Source organism: Prinia subflava, chromosome 23, assembly GCF_021018805.1.
Source record: "Prinia subflava isolate CZ2003 ecotype Zambia chromosome 23, Cam_Psub_1.2, whole genome shotgun sequence".
NCBI classification, from domain to species: domain Eukaryota; kingdom Metazoa; phylum Chordata; class Aves; order Passeriformes; family Cisticolidae; genus Prinia; species Prinia subflava.
The window spans coordinates 5209710-5222423 of NC_086269.1; the positions used below are offsets into that span (position 1 = coordinate 5209710).

General features: G+C 61.0%; 1 protein-coding gene across 2 annotated transcripts; it reads right to left on the reverse strand.

The window, feature by feature from the left end:
- Nucleotides 1-4385: 4385 nt before the first annotated feature.
- On the reverse strand, nt 4386-12390 carry CSF1 (colony stimulating factor 1). 2 transcript variants are annotated; one of them, XM_063418290.1, is made up of 9 exons: nt 12238-12390; nt 10868-10996; nt 9041-9103; nt 8590-8763; nt 8173-8350; nt 6544-6671; nt 6250-6305; nt 6115-6167; nt 4386-5822 (listed from the first exon to the last, which is right to left on the reverse strand). In XM_063418290.1, the coding sequence occupies exons 1-8, from the start codon at nt 12256-12258 to the stop codon at nt 6116-6118; spliced, it is 801 nt and encodes a 266-aa protein (XP_063274360.1). In that variant the 5' UTR covers nt 12259-12390; the 3' UTR covers nt 4386-5822; nt 6115. The 2 variants fall into 2 exon arrangements, with proteins under 2 accessions (XP_063274360.1, XP_063274359.1); XM_063418289.1 differs by having other exon boundaries at nt 6544-7352; nt 12238-12389.
- Between the last annotated feature and the right edge of the window lie 324 nt (nt 12391-12714).

Genomic DNA, 12714 nt, shown 5'->3' on the forward strand with positions numbered 1-12714 from the left:
TAAAACTAATAAAATTAATTACTAAGGCTAAATGAAATAATTATAAGGAGTCATTTTATACATTAAATAGCAACAATTTACATTAAATATCAATCATATATAAATGTGTAAGGAAAGCCAGTTGTATACATTTATAAGTGATTATAAAACTATAAAATTTATATAAATTAATTTTATGCATATACATAATATGCATAAATTTATATGTTAAATAAACTAGTTATATAGATTTAGTACATAAGTTACATAATTTTATATAGTTTTTCTAAATAAATATAGAAACTGAATGTTACATAAATTTAATTAATTAATTAATTGGGAAATAAAATATAAAACTAAACAAAGAGGGTTTTCAACATAAAAAATATTTGCGTTTGTTCAGAGGGGAGAAGTAAAGCAGGAGAAAAAACACGATCAATCAGGAAAATAGTTTAGATAAAACACAGGTACAAAGTAAATCAGCGAAAAAATAAAAACATCAAGGAAGAGGAGAAATCATGGGGAAAATCCAGTGAGGGGGGATGGCATCAGGGACGGAGTGGGGGTAGCCCCAAGTGGGCAGGGGGAGCAGGTGCCCTCCATACCCCACCGGGGGTGGGTGCTCAAACCCAAGTGAGTGCCTGACCCCGGCTGGGTGTGCAGCTCTGTATGGGTGTGCAGCCACAGATGGGCGTGAGTCCGGCCCCCAGTGTGTGTCCAGCCCTTGGTGTGTGTCCAGACCCAGATGTGTGTGTGTCCAGCCCCAGATGTGTGTGTGTCCTGCCCCAGATGTGTGTGTGTCCAGCCCTGGGAGTGTGTCCTGCCCCAGATGTGTGTGTGTCCAGCCCTGGGAGTGTGTCCAGCCCCAGATGTGTGTGTGTCCAGCCCTGGGAGTGTGTCCTGCCCCAGATGTGTGTGTGTCCAGCCCCAGATGTGTGTGTGTCCTGCCCCAGATGTGTGTGTGTCCAGCCCCGGGAGTGTGTCCAGCCCCAGATGTGTGTGTGTCCAGCCCTGGGAGTGTGTCCAGCCCCAGATGTGTGTGTGTCCAGCCCTGGGAGTGTGTCCTGCCCCAGATGTGTGTGTGTCCAGCCCCAGATGTGTGTGTGTCCAGTCCCAGATGTGTGTGTGTCCAGCCCCAGATGTGTGTGTGTCCAGTCCCAGATGTGTGTGTGTCCAGCCCCAGATGTGTGTGTGTCCAGCCCCGGGAGTGTGTCCAGCCCCAGATGTGTGTGTGTCCAGCCCCGGGGGTGTGTCCAGCCCCAGATGTGTGTGTGTCCAGTCCCAGATGTGTGTGTGTCCAGCCCTGGGAGTGTGTCCAGCCCCAGATGTGTGTGTGTCCAGTCCCAGATGTGTGTGTGTCCAGCCCCGGGGGTGAGTCCAGCCCCAGATGTGTGTGTGTCCAGTCCCAGATGTGTGTGTGTCCAGTCCCAGATGTGTGTGTGTCCAGCCCCGGGGGTGTGTGTGTCCGGTCCCAGATGTGTGTGTGTCCAGCCCCGGGAGTGTGTCCAGTCCCAGATGTGTGTGTGTCCAGCCCCGGGAGTGTGTCCGGTCCCAGATGTGTGTGTGTCCGGTCCCAGATGTGTGTGTGTCCAGCCCTTGGTGTGTGTCCAGTCCCAGATGTGTGTGTGTCCAGCCATGGGAGTGTGTCCAGTCCCAGATGTGTGTGTGTCCGGTCCCAGATGTGTGTGTGTCCGGCCCCAGATGTGTGTGTGTCCAGCCCCAGATGTGTGTGTGTCCAGCCCCAGATGTGTGTGTGTCCAGCCCCAGATGTGTGTGTGTCCAGCCCCAGATGTGTGTGTGTCCAGCCCCAGATGTGTGTGTGTCCGGCCCCAGATGTGTGTGTGTCCGGCCCCAGATGTGTGTGTGTCCAGCCCTGGGGGTGTGTCCGGCCCCAGATGTGTGTGTGTCCAGCCCCGGCGCTGTTTGCCCCCTGTGCCAGCTCCCGGGGGCGCCGGGCGGGCTCAGCCGTGCTGGATCCGCCGCCCCGGCGCGGCGCCGGCCCGGGTCAGGGCAGTGCCCTCCCGGCCCTCATTAGCCATTAACGAGCCCAGCGGAGCCGCCGGGTCACCGGTCACCCGCCCGCGTGCCCAGCCCAGCTGGGCACTCTTTGGGGGTGCTGAGCCTGCCCAGGCCTTCCTCCCCTACTCTTCCTCTGCAGTGGGCTCTACATTCCAGGCAGGGACACCAACTTGTCCCCAGGTTAGGGACACTGAGGGGCCCCATCCGCACCACGGCCCGCGGTCGCTGGCTCCACTGAGTCCCCACAGGGGCTCCAGGGACCGTTCCAGGACAGGCAGAAAGGCGGGGCTCTGATCCCGGACCACCCCGACCCCATCCCCGAGCGCCCCACAGGCAGCGGGGAGAGGTCTGAGCCCTGTTCCGCCCTCACTTTTCCCAGGGGCGTTCCCTCAAAATACAAGTTGGGAAAACATCAGTGTGTGGGTTAAAACGCCAGGGAAAAGCGCAGATAACGGTTTTTAACCAAAATCACTTTGTCTGGCCACAAAACAGCCTCTGGCCACCTAAATCCTGCAGCAGTTCCTTGGCCAAAACCCCGTCCTGGACCCGCCGTGCCCCAGGAACCGCAGCCTCGGGGCCTTTCCGCTGCTTCTGCCCCGTCAGCAGCTCTGCGGTGCCCGCGGCTGCGCTGGGGAGGGCTCCCAGGGCTGGCAGAGCTCTCTGGGGGCTCTTGGGAGGGGTCTCAGGACATCTGGTGGTGTCTCCGAGTGCTTGGGAGGTTTTGGGGCCACAGGATGAGCCTGAGATGTCCCAGCCCTGCCAATGCCACAAGCACCAGGGATGTGGGGACCCCAGGACCCCAGGCTGGTGACCACAGTCTGTGCCACTCTATGCCAGCCTGTGCTTCAGGTCCCAGGAGCCTTTTGCTGATGCTTTCCCCTCCCACCATCCATCCTTTCCCCCAAATCCCCTGTTCTCATCCCATCAAAGTGCCTTTTTGCAGTACAAACACCCATTTGGGGCCCCAGGAGGAACCCCAGGGTGCCACCACCCTCCGTGCCCCAAACAATTCTGGGGTGAGGGGTTCTTTTCTCCCCTCCCCTCCAAGTGCTGAGGGACAGGGATGTAGCTCCGTGTCCTTCCCAGCTGTGGGATCCCTGAGTGGGGAGCTGAGAGCAGGTTTTGCTCCCCCAGATTGCAGGGGCTGGGGGTGGAGGCTGTCTGGGGCAGGGAATCCCATCCCTGCTCCCACACAGGCCGGGTGAAAGGCTGGGAGAATGAGGAGCAGAGGGATTCACCTGCCCCAAACCTGAGGGCAGGGAGACAGAGTTTAGCTTTTTTCCTGCATTTTCCAGGTGCTTTTACAGCACACAGAGCAGTCAGAAAAAGTCAGGGATGAGGGACTGTGGGGTGTAAGTACAGAGGGGGTGGGCACTGGTGCTCCTCATCCCCCCCCCAGCAGCCTGGGATGCTCCCACCTCTGCCCCCAGCTCTGCCATAGCTCCAAGCCACCATCATTCAGCTCCTGTCACCCTCTCTTGTGCAGCTGTGGAGCTGTGGAGCATCCTGGAGCATCCTGGAGCATCCTGGAACAGCCTGGAGCAGGACAGGGACTCACTGCCCTCAGATCCCCCAAACCCGGGCATGGTGCCCACCCGTAAGAGCAGCCTCTGGCCTCAAATACCCCCCAAATCTGACCATAATGATCGTGGCACGGATCCAGCAGGATATATATAGGTCCCACTTCCCTGGGAAGGGGATGTGGACCTGGGAAACCCCCGGCTGCTGCTGGGGAAAGGAAGGGCTGGGCTGAGTCAGCTCCCCTCGAGGAATCCTGTTTGTCAGCAGACAGGGCAGCAGTTCAGCCCTGGCATTCACAAAACGCTCCCACATCCCCTCCTGCCCCTGCCACCCCCTTGGATGAGCAGTGGGAGTGCTCACCCTGCACACCCCATCAGCTGGCAGGGACCCGGGACGGTGTGGGAACCCCCTGGCATCCCCCTGGAGACGCTGGGTCTGTGCAGGGGGAGGGGGATGTGGGGCTCCCCTGCTCCTGGGAAGAACAAGGGGAGCGGGGGGGATGGAGGGAAGGAAATGCCTCTTCCAGTGCTGTCACTCGCAGCAAAGTGCTCCAGGAAACTTTGCCTCAAGTGTGTTTGCTCTAAACAGCTGCTTCCCAACCGTTCACACAGATTTTGGGGGGGCCCAGCATCAGGGCCGGTGCCTGGAGCTCCCAGCGATGCCGGCAGGAGCTGGGGGCAGGAAGGGTGGATGCCTCCCTCTGCCCTCATTCCAGTGGCTGTGAACTCCCACATGAATCCACAGGGAAGCAGGGCAGGGTAACACCACCAGAAATCAGCCCCAGTCACCCCGTCAGTGACCCCAGGGCTGGGACAGGGGAGTCACGAGCTCCAGCCCCCACCTCCATCCCAGACTTAACACCAAGCTCAGCCTCTCTGTTTATTAATAATATTAAATATACAGGTTGTTTTCCATTATTTTTTTAAATAGACTTTTAAATGCCTTTGTATAAAATATTTCAGGATTTCATTGTATAAAAAAAAAAGACACCCCGATACCAACAAAAAATCCCAACCAAACAACAACAACAAAAAGGCAAAATAAATCCAACATGGGTAAAGGCAAGTTTTCTCCTCCAGGAGCAGCTCCTCCACAGTGTAAACTGGTGACTTACACCACCAGGAGTTTGGCCCCAGACTTCCTGCTGCATCAGGGCTTTTATCCTGATTTACACCAGTCCCTCGCCCAGGAACCCCCTCCTTCTGCCAGTCATAAATACACACACACACATATATATATATATATATATAAACCCCAAATTAATAGTAATGCTTTCTTTAAAAACAGTTGGGTTTGTCCGTACTTTCATCCTTCATATAAAAATAATACTTGAAACTCCCAGAGCAGCGCGGGCCACGCTTCATCCGGGGCTGGAAGGAGCCGTTGGATTTTGGGGCATCTCCAGGGCTGGTGCATTCCAAACTGGGTTCTTCCCAAAGCCTGGGAGTGAGGCCAAGAAGCCCCAGGGTGCCCAGCTGGGGCAGTTCCAGCTCTTACACCCACACAGATCCCATCCTTCCCAGCCCCATTCCCTTCTCCAAAGCGCAGTCACCAAAGAAATGGAATCCCAGCGAGGCCAGCTCGCGGCGAGGACCCTGCGAGGGGCACACAGCCCCCCCAGAACATTTGTGCAGGATAAAGACTTTCATCCACTCTATTAAAAAAAAAAAAAAAAAAAAAAAGCCCTAAAAACAGGAGGATGGGGAGGGACTGGGACAGTGCCAAGGGTCACCATGAACCCAGCCCCATGCAGGGATATGGGCACGGATGGGCTTTAAATATTCACAGTGTGAGGGTTTGAGTTGCGAGTCAGGGCTGGGTGTCTCAGGACGGGCCCTCCCGGAATTCAGGATGCTCCAGCTGAAGCCTCAGGAAAGGCAGGGTGAAGGGGGCGACGGGAGCTGCGCCAGGCCCAGTCTGCTGGGACGGGAGGAGAGCCAGAGGATTTGGGGAGCCCATCCCCTCCATCTTCATCCAGCGCCGGCCGTGTCCGAGCGGGATCCGGCATCCCGATCTCCATGGTCCTGCTGGGCACTGCAGCGCCACATCAGCCACCGCCGCCGGCCCGGCAAAGCCCACAGTCATGGTCCCAATGCCTTCCTGGTGCCCGGGGGGCCCAGTCAGGGCACATCCCCCCATCCTTTTGTCCCTGCCAGGGAGTTTTTTGCCGTCTCTGGCCACCAGAGCGGGGCAAGGGAAGAGGGAGTGTCAGCATCACGGTAGGATCACGGCAAGGCTGGCGCGTGCCAGGCCTCCTTCCATCCGGATCCATCCCCGAGCAGCTTCACATCCTGCCTGGGGCCCTGGGAAAAGCAGGAGAGAGATGAGCAGGAGCTGGGGCTCTGCCAGGGAGGGCAGCGTGGGGAGAACACGAAAACCACAGGAAAAAATACTATGTATATTAAGAAAGTGCCAGTAATGGATTAACGAGCTGCAAAACCACATGCTGGCAGCGCTGGGGCGCAGACCTGCTCCTGTCCGTGCCTTCCCACCCAGAATTTCCCTGCCCATGGCCAAGGTCAGCACCAATGGGGACAGTCCAGAGACACAATATTGGACCAGAGCCCTTGAAGGTCCCACCCAGCCCCTGATCACCTCAGAGATCCTGAGTCTCCAGCTCTGAACATTCCCGTGCTCCCTGCAGCGCCCTGTGACAGAAAGATGGGGGGTTTAGAGCAGGGTTTACAGCAGGTCCCCAAAGCCCCCGAGGCAGGATGCTGTCACACCCACCTCCTCTCCGGCTCCTCGGGGTCGCAGCCTCCATCTTCCAGTGGCCGCTCCAGGACCTGCGTGGAGGGAGGGAAATGGGGAGATGAGCCCTGGGGAAGGGGAGGGGGCTGCAGCGGCAGGGTGGCAGATCTCCCAAACAACATCCTCCCACCATACTGAGCACCACCAATTGTCCCCCAGTCTCAAAATTATGGGGAAAATGGGGCTCCACCCACACTGGCCAAGAGACAAGTGGGGAAACTGAGGCAGGAGAGAATCCTGGCGCCCGGGGAGGAGACAAGGCAGGGGTCTTACCCTGGATTTATACTTGTAGAAGAGCAGGCCTCCCGTGGCCAGCAGGACAGCCACCACACTGGCCACCGTAATGTAGATGAGGGGCTCCTGGCGGCCCTCCCTGACAGGCGGCTCCTTCCTGTGCTGCTCTGCGCCCAGAACAAAGCCAGAGTCAAAGCTGGGCCCGGCCCCGCCGCCATCCTCGGGGCCCCGCAGCCGGCTCAGCCCCCAGCCCCACGCCCTGTCCCTGGGGCTGCCCGGGGCTCGCAGCTCTGGGGCCATCCTGGAGAAGCGGAGCTGTGTGACGGGCTGCGGCGCCACGGGGCGGATCCTGCCCCCGCCGCCCGTCGAGCCGGCGCTGGGCGATGCTGCCGGAGGGGTGGTCCTGAGCCCGCCGGGCTGATCCAGGAGGACGGAGCCTCCCCACTGCTGGACTGGATCCTGCGGCAGGCGGCCGGTGCCCCGCTCCACCAGCTCTCCATCCCCACGGAGGACGGGGATGGCACCCAGTGCCAGGCTCAGCGTCCCGGGCAGATCCTTGAGGGCTTCGGCGCTGCCGGCTGGAGCTGTCTGCTTCATCCCGGGGGCCAACGCCAGCGCTGTGTCACCTACCCCGGCACCCAGGACCTCCTCGGTCCCTGAGCCCCCGTCCGTGCTACTGGGGGGCTGAGATGGGGCCTCTAAGTCAGCGAGGGTGGCATGGAGGAGGCTGGAAGGGACCTGGGTGCTAGCGGGTGCCATGTCCCTGTCAGTGGCAGCAGAGAGGGAGGGCTGGGTGGCAGAAGGGAGGGCAGGGGACAGGCAATTGCAGTCAGGATCTGTCCCCACACCTGAAAGAAGGAGAGAGAAGAGACAGCCGTGGGGTCACCAGCCTCCAAGAGGGGCACAGGCAGCAGATCTGAGGTCAGGGGCACTGTCCCCGTCCCTCCCCGCAGCCCTGGGCAAGCGGGTCAAACAGCCCCTCAAAAAACAGGAGGGCAAGGGAGAGGCAGGGAACAGGCAGGAGCAGGCAGGGCAGCACGAGGGTGACAAGCAGCGGTTGGGATGAAGCAAACCCGAGTGTCCGGGTCCCCTGAGCTGATGGCAGTGGGTTATTCACAACTTGCAGGAGCCAGACAGGCACGTTTAACATCCCCCAGGGCACAAGGACATGGCACAGCTCCGACATGAGGACGGCAGTGAGACATCTCCTCCATGCAAACACAGCACGGGCGCTCGCCAAAGCGCAGGCGGCAACACGGGGCTCTTCCACCCCGGCAGCAACACTCCCTGAAGGCTTGGCCAGGGGAAACTGAGGCAGCTGAAGTGACACAGCCAAGGTCATGCAGCGTGTTGGTGGCACAGCAGTCCCTCCATTTCTCTGCGTTGTGCTCCACCCAGCACCAGGGCTTTGAGACAGAGCCGAGCCTGATGCCTTCTTGCAGAGCATCTCTCCCTTGCCTTGCTCCCAGCAGGATTTAGCCCAAATCCCACCTACAAACAGCAGCCAGCCCCTTCTGCCCTGACACTGATGCAGAGCTCACCGACACAGGATGGACACGTGCCACACCCACAGACACACACGACCCTCAAGGTGCTCCATGCAGGCGAGCCCAAGCCCCCCAGACTGGCACAGGTTTACTGGGCAGAGGCCAAGCCTTGGCATCTCACCTGGTGAGGATCCAGCCTTCCTGGGTCCTGGGCAGGCCCTGTGGTAGACTTGGCTGCAATTCTTCTCAAAAGTCTCCTGGTTCTGCAGCAGACGCTTGATGTCCTGGAAGAAATCCTTCACCAGCACCAGCATCTCGTAGGGGGAGGTGGTGAAGTCCTTGAAGCACATCTGTGAGAGCTGCAGGAAGCGCCAGGCTCAGCATCAGCTCCATGACTGACCCAGTGTCACCCTCACAGACACCACAGCGCTCCCAAGGCAGGATTTGCTGTCTCCTCGTGGCTCCGTGTCCATGCACACCCCACCTCTGCTCTCCGCACAGCCCTGCCCATGCACCCACCCCAGGGTGCTCTGGACATCCCATTTCACCCCAAGATGAGGACCCAGGCCCAAACCCCAGGAGGCTGGGGACACTGTACCATTATCTCCTCATCATCCTCCTCGCTGATGCAGGAGTCCACACAGATGCTGTTGTACATCCTGCGCACCATCTGCATCTTCCGGGCATTGGACGAGTTCTCCTTGAACCTCGTTCCGTCCAGGATATCGTCCATCAGGGGAAAGGCAGCTTTCACATAGCAGATGGAGTCGTTCTGCAAGGATACAGACCCACCAAAAAGTGACAGCGGTTACTGGATGGGCATCCTGCTCTGCCTGGGGGAAACTGAGGCACGGAGGCACAAAATGCCTTTTGACAATCCCACAGGATGCCCAGACTGGGACTTGGAAGCCACCTGGCCAAGCAGGATGGGTCCCTCCTGGGCTATCTCCTGCAAAGGGAGATGAGAGGGGACATTGGGGATCTGGGGACCTCCCACCGTGCCAGCCCTGCTCCCTGGCTCCTACTGTCCCCAGCAAGAAACCACTCACCAACTGCATCTTGTCAATGAACGTGAAGGAGACTCTGCCCGGGTGCTGCATCTGGGTGTCAGCCTGGAAGGACAAAGCAGGATGTCACCCCAGATCCCCAGGGACAGCACAGGGGCTGAGCAGCCCTGGATATGCCATGCTCTGGGCACAAAGGGGTGCCTGAGACCCCCACATCCACAGGGCTAGGAGGACTTTGCTCCCATTCCTGCTTCATCCCATCCCATACTCCTCCTCCTCACACAGGCACATCCCTAAGTTCGATTCAGTGGCGGGAGTGAGCTCAGGACTCCCGCTCCCATCATGATGTTGTACTCCCCGAATCACAGACCTGTTCCTGCCTTTCCCTGCATGCTTCCTCCCCGCCTCTCTTCCTCCTCCTCCTCCTCCTCTTCCTGCCAGCGCCACAGCAGAGCCCAGCCCTGCTTAATTCTCCCCGGGTCTCCCCCGCACCACTCTCTCCTCTAAATCCAGGCTGCAAAAGAGCATCCTGCCGTGCAGGAGGCGGCCGTGACACCGGGGTCACACATCCCCCGGGATCACACACGCCGGGGTCCCACACGCAGCGCTGCCCGCCGCCCGCGCCACGACCCTTTCCAATGCGACTGAAAACCCACCCGAACCAAACGCTCTCCCTTCAGGCTGGCATCCCAGGCTGGGAGGGCCAGGGCTGGCAGAACCGCCGGCCGGCGATTCTCCTCCTAGCCTGGGATGCCGTCCCGGAAACAATTGCTCCATTATCCTGCAGGCGCTGGAGCGAGGGCCAGCTCCTCCATCAGCGAGGAGAGGGCTACAATCCCCAGCAGGAAAACCGCATCTTCCATTCAAACCTGCTCCATCCCCTTTCTCCCACAGCCGCGGACCCGAGTTTAATCCCCGGGCGGAGAGCAAAGGCTCCGGGGCTGCGGTGCGCAGGGGGGGCTCGGGCAGAGGAAGCCGAGCTGGCACAGAGGGCTCCTGGCCCCGCAGCTCGGTGGTTAAAGAGGAAGAGGTGAAGCGAGCCCGGACACGGCGGTTGCACAGAGCTCGCTCGCAGCGAAGCTCTCGGGGACTCGGAGGCGCCGTTCCCGTCCCTCGCCCGCACACCCCTCTTGCCGCAGGCAGAATTTAATCTGCGACAACCCTGCAAATCCCTGCGTGCCCCCGATTCCTGCTTCTCCCCTGAACATCCGCGTGATTCCCCACTCGGAGGTGAGCCAAGGGCCACGGAGAGAGAGATACGGCCCCGGCAGCTGTATCCGATGGGGCCGGGGCTGGCCGTGCTCCGGGGCGGCTGCCAGCACCTGGAGATGCCCACGGGCCACAGGGCACGACGGCCCCATCGCCCAGCCCGCGTGGCTCCGTCGCCCGGACGGGCCCCCCTCGCTGCCTGCCACCCACCCACAGCCCTGTTGCCAGCCCAGCTTCCAGGCAAGCAGCTGGACTCAGGAATGCAGTCGGATTCCTCCGCTTAACCCCTGCGCAGCCGCCCAGAAAGCGCCACAGCCCGCAGCGCGGGCCCCTCCACTGCTTCCCCGGCGCCCCTGCACCCATCCAGCCTTACTCCTCTCCCCTTCCCGGCCTCGCCCCTGCTTCTGTCTTCTCCCGTTCCTCCTGTCCTCACTTTTCCATGGCCACCCTTGATAAAGGCACAACATCTGTCACCCCCCGGTGCCCACTTGCCCTTTGTGCCCGTGGATGCTCAGCTCCTGGGTACCATCACTTCACCAGGGGAGCTGAAAATCGCCCCATTTCCTTATTTCAGTACTAAATAAGGGCTGCCACTGCCCATCCAGTGAGCTGGCCCCAAACGAGCCCCTGTCCCACCGCACAGCCCCGGAGGGCACTCACCAGCTCCTCCAGCTCGGCCAGGTGCCTCTCTGTGATGATCTGCTGGCAGTAGCTGTTCTGCTCCGTCTCATGGATGCGGAGCAGGAGGAGGAGGAGGGACGACAGCAGGGAGCAGCGGAGCAGACACACCTGAGCACGACACAGGAAGAGTTTGAAGCAGGGATAACCAAAACACAGGCCAAGCCCCCTGCCCCTCTCCACCACCCCCCAGCGTGACCACCTCTGTGGCAGCCGGGGCTTGGCCACAGTCCAGCAGGATAATCCCGCTGTGGTCCTCCAAGCCCGTGCCTATCCCCATCGTGCTATTTTTAGGAGCACCAGGTCATCAGGGAATTTCCCAAGGCCCGGTGACACAAGCCTGGATGTGGCTCTTGGCCACCTCCACATTCCCGATCCATCCCCTCTCCCCTCTCCCACACCATTTCTCCTTCTCTCCTGAAAATCTCCTCCTCCGCCCTGGCTCTCCAGAGCCCATCTGACACACTGACCCACCCATCCCCAAAAATCCTCTTCCCACCCTCCAGACCCCCCCAGCTGCACCCGCCGGGCTCTTTCCATGCGGCAGCCCTGGCCTCATCCCAAATTTCCCTCCCAATCCCCCTGCAAAGAAGCGGGGAGGCCCCGATTCATGGCGGGACCCCGGTGAGAAACGGGGCTTGTCCCAGAGCCAAGACTGCCGAAGGGGGGGTGGAGGGGACCCCCGGGTGGGTGTTGCAGCCCCGTCTCCCGGGGCACCGGCAGGGAGAGGGTGCCTGGGTGATGGGTGGGGGGGAATTTCCCTTGGATGATGTCCAGGAATCCTCCCCTCTTGTGAAACTCCAAGATGCCGCCCGGGCCACCGCCGAGATGTGGCCACGGCTGAACGGAGCCTCACCCCGCCGGGAACGGGCTGGGGACGGGGCTGGAGTGGAGGCTGGAGCCGGGAACGGGGCTAGAGCCGGGGGCCGGGACGGGGCTTCACCCCGCTGGTCCGGGGCTGGCCCGGAGGACCGAGAAGGGGCTGGAGCCTCATCGCGCAGGTCCGGGAATGGAGCCGGGGCTGCAGCATCCCCCCGCCGGAACGGGGCTGCGGCCGGGGACCGGCCGGGGCTGAAGCCGGGGCCTCCGCACGCCGGGTTCGGGAAATCGACCGGGCTGGAGCCGGGAACCGGGGCTGGAGCCGCGGCTTCACCCCGCGGGTCCGAGGCTGGCACCGCCAACCGAGGCGGGGCTGGAGCATCCCCCGGCGGGAGCCGGGACCTCCCGAGGAGGGGACCCGCCACGGGGACACGGGGACAACCGGGGCTGCCGCTCCCGCGGGGATCCCGCACAGGTGGCAGCGGGTTGAGAGGGGCCTCCGCGGCCGTGGGTAGCGGGAGGGGCCGCCGTACCTTGGCTCCGACGTGGGGCATGGGGGCTGCCGTGGGGCCAGGGCCGGGCGGAGCGGGCGAGACGGCAGCAGCGGCGGGGCCGAGCGGGGCCGGGCTGAGCCGCCGCCGCGGCCGCGCTCCCCTTTATAGCGCCGCGGCAGCATGTGGTTTATGAGAAAGCGCTGGCGGGCGGCCAGGCCCCGCGGGGCCCGGGCCGGGCCGGCACCGGGAGGGCACCGGGCGGCACCGGTGGGTCGCATGTGCACCGCTCGGGTCCGATCGGAACCGCTCGGGTCGGGCCGGAACCGATCGGAACCGCTCGGCTCGGGCTGGAACCGATCGGAACCGCTCGGCTCGGGCCGGAACCGATCGGAACCGCTCGGCTCGGGCTGGAACCGATCGGAACCGCTCGGGTCGGGCCGGAACCGCTCGGAACCGCTCGGGTCGTTCAGTCGGTTCGGCTCGGCACCGTTCGGGTTGGGCTGGAGCCGCTCGGTT

What these genes read in the sequence shown, in the direction of transcription:
- CSF1 (XM_063418289.1), bottom strand. Translation starts at nt 12,258, where the DNA reads ATGCCCCACGTCGGAGCCAAG. An exon ending in TGGCCGAGCTGGAGGAGCTG is followed by an intron (nt 9,104 to 10,867) that starts GTGAGTGCCCTC and finishes TTGTCCTTCCAG; the next exon opens with GCTGACACCCAGATGCAGCA. An exon ending in AGGATGATGAGGAGATAATG is followed by an intron (nt 8,351 to 8,589) that starts GTACAGTGTCCC and finishes CGCTTCCTGCAG; the next exon opens with CTCTCACAGATGTGCTTCAA.